Source organism: Aplysia californica, unplaced genomic scaffold (assembly GCF_000002075.1).
Source record: "Aplysia californica isolate F4 #8 unplaced genomic scaffold, AplCal3.0 scaffold00707, whole genome shotgun sequence".
Taxonomy (NCBI): Eukaryota; Metazoa; Mollusca; class Gastropoda; order Aplysiida; family Aplysiidae; genus Aplysia; species Aplysia californica.
In genome coordinates, this window is record NW_004797977.1 from 145,691 (window position 1) to 147,546 (window position 1,856).

Genomic DNA, 1,856 nt, shown 5'->3' on the forward strand with positions numbered 1-1,856 from the left:
CAGATGTGTGAGTGAGAGGGAAAGGGGGAGGGGCCTGACTAGATCGCACTTGAAGCAGATCAAGACAAAATATAACACATATATGAATTAGACGAAGCAGACCTCATTCCATTGGCCAGCAGATTTCTCACCTGACATCCCACTAGTGCCCTACATTCCTCCAACACTAGCTGATAACACTTACATATACGACCTGAATGTTTTGAAGAGAAAATTATGATTGTCGCAGAATGCTGATATGACCTTATGCAGTAAGTTGCGAGCGCCGTAAAACCTCTACCTTTACAACAACAAAAATCAGAGTGCTGCAAAATATTGATGAAGAAAATATTCCAGAGAGCATCTAAAACGTTTCGCCAGTCATCTAGATACAGAGATGCCGCTATCGCAACAAACATATAAATCTGTCTTCTACCGTCTTCAGCATTTACCTCTATACTTGGGTGGAGAGCATAGGCCCCGAGTTCAAATCGGATCTGGTCGTTTCCCTTTCCTGTAGCCCCGTGCGCCACATAGTGAGCCCCCTCCTCTATGGCAACTTTCACCATGGCCCTGGGGGAGAAAAGGTCGAGAATATTTAGATTTCCGTCTTTGAGAGTGTCTGTCGCCTTTTTAGATGTTGCACGGACAGAAGGAAAAAAATATATGAACTATTAATTAAACGTCGGTCTTTGAGAATGTCTATCGCCTTTTTAGATATCACACTTGCACGTGAAAATACACATAAACAATTAATTAAACGTCTGTCTTTGAGGGTGTCTATTTTTGGCACTTATATGACCTAATTGTGTTGCAAGTGCCGTAAAACTCTTACCAACACTCAAAAAATCAACTGACTTACTTGGCGATGAGTGGGCGTGCAAGGGCTGTACCAAGGAGATATCTGTCCTCATAAGTGGCGTTCGCCTGAACGGCTGCCCAGATAAAGTCGTCCACGAAATCTTGCCGTAAATCGGGGATGATCATCTGTCGACAAAATCGGCAATGTTTGGGTGAGAGTTAAGAGAGGTTCGTCAACAAGATAACGTTATTTGGTGTGAGCTAAGAGATCTCAAACAGAGACTTTGTCACCAATGAAGAAGTGAAGCGGTGCATAAGAAGTGTAATATCAATGGTCAATCAACACAAGCTGAAATGGTATGGTAATGTCACCCGTTCTTCAGGCCTTGCTAATACCATTCCACTAGGCACTCTTCAGGGAAGACAAAGGAGAGGTAGACAGGAGAAGAGATTGGAGGATAACATCAAAGAATGGACAGCCATGGAGCTGCGGGGTACACTGAGCAAAGCTGAGTGCCGAGAGGAGAGGAGGAGAATTGTTGTCGTCTGTCTGAGGCGACCCAACGGATGACAAATCTACGGGAGCACATTAAGAAGAAAAAGATCTTCATCAACATGATGTTGGCCATTTTGTGGGAAGCACATTCTCATTGTCACAATAAAGGTAATTGCAGAAAGTAAAGAAAAGCATAGCATTATCGAAAGATAACGGTCATTTAGAGTGAGTGAAGCACATCGACAAGAAAAAGGTCCCGAAGTGTGAATGTTGACACAGTGATTGCCTTTTTACGTGTGTGTTCTTTATGACATTACAAGTGTACAGTATTATGTAATTGAAATCATTCTTGCCCGTAGTGGGCGCTATAGAAATGATCTTTTTATGTTACGGCCAAAAGACAATGTTCAACATTTTTAATGAAATTCGAATATGGTTTTTTTGGGGTGACTGTCATAACAGCATAGCCTTGCAATTTCAAAGACCTGTTCACGTCTGTAAATTTCGCAACACGAACTATTCAAACTTTTCTCTTTTTTTTACAATTTTCAAATGTGTGTGTGTGTGTGTGTGTGTTTGT

General features: G+C 41.9%; 1 protein-coding gene across 1 annotated transcript in view; it reads right to left on the bottom strand.

The window, feature by feature from the left end:
• LOC101850366 (argininosuccinate synthase) overlaps nt 1-994 on the bottom strand; it is a 1,374-nt gene extending 380 nt beyond the window's left edge. The window contains exons 1-2 of the mRNA XM_013088234.2: nt 842-994; nt 432-552 (exon numbers count right to left, since the gene is read on the bottom strand). Coding sequence (XP_012943688.1) covers nt 432-552; nt 842-966 — 246 coding nt within the window. The 5' untranslated portion in view covers nt 967-994. The remainder of the gene's footprint in view (nt 1-431; nt 553-841) is intronic.
• Nucleotides 995-1,856: the final 862 nt, after the last annotated feature.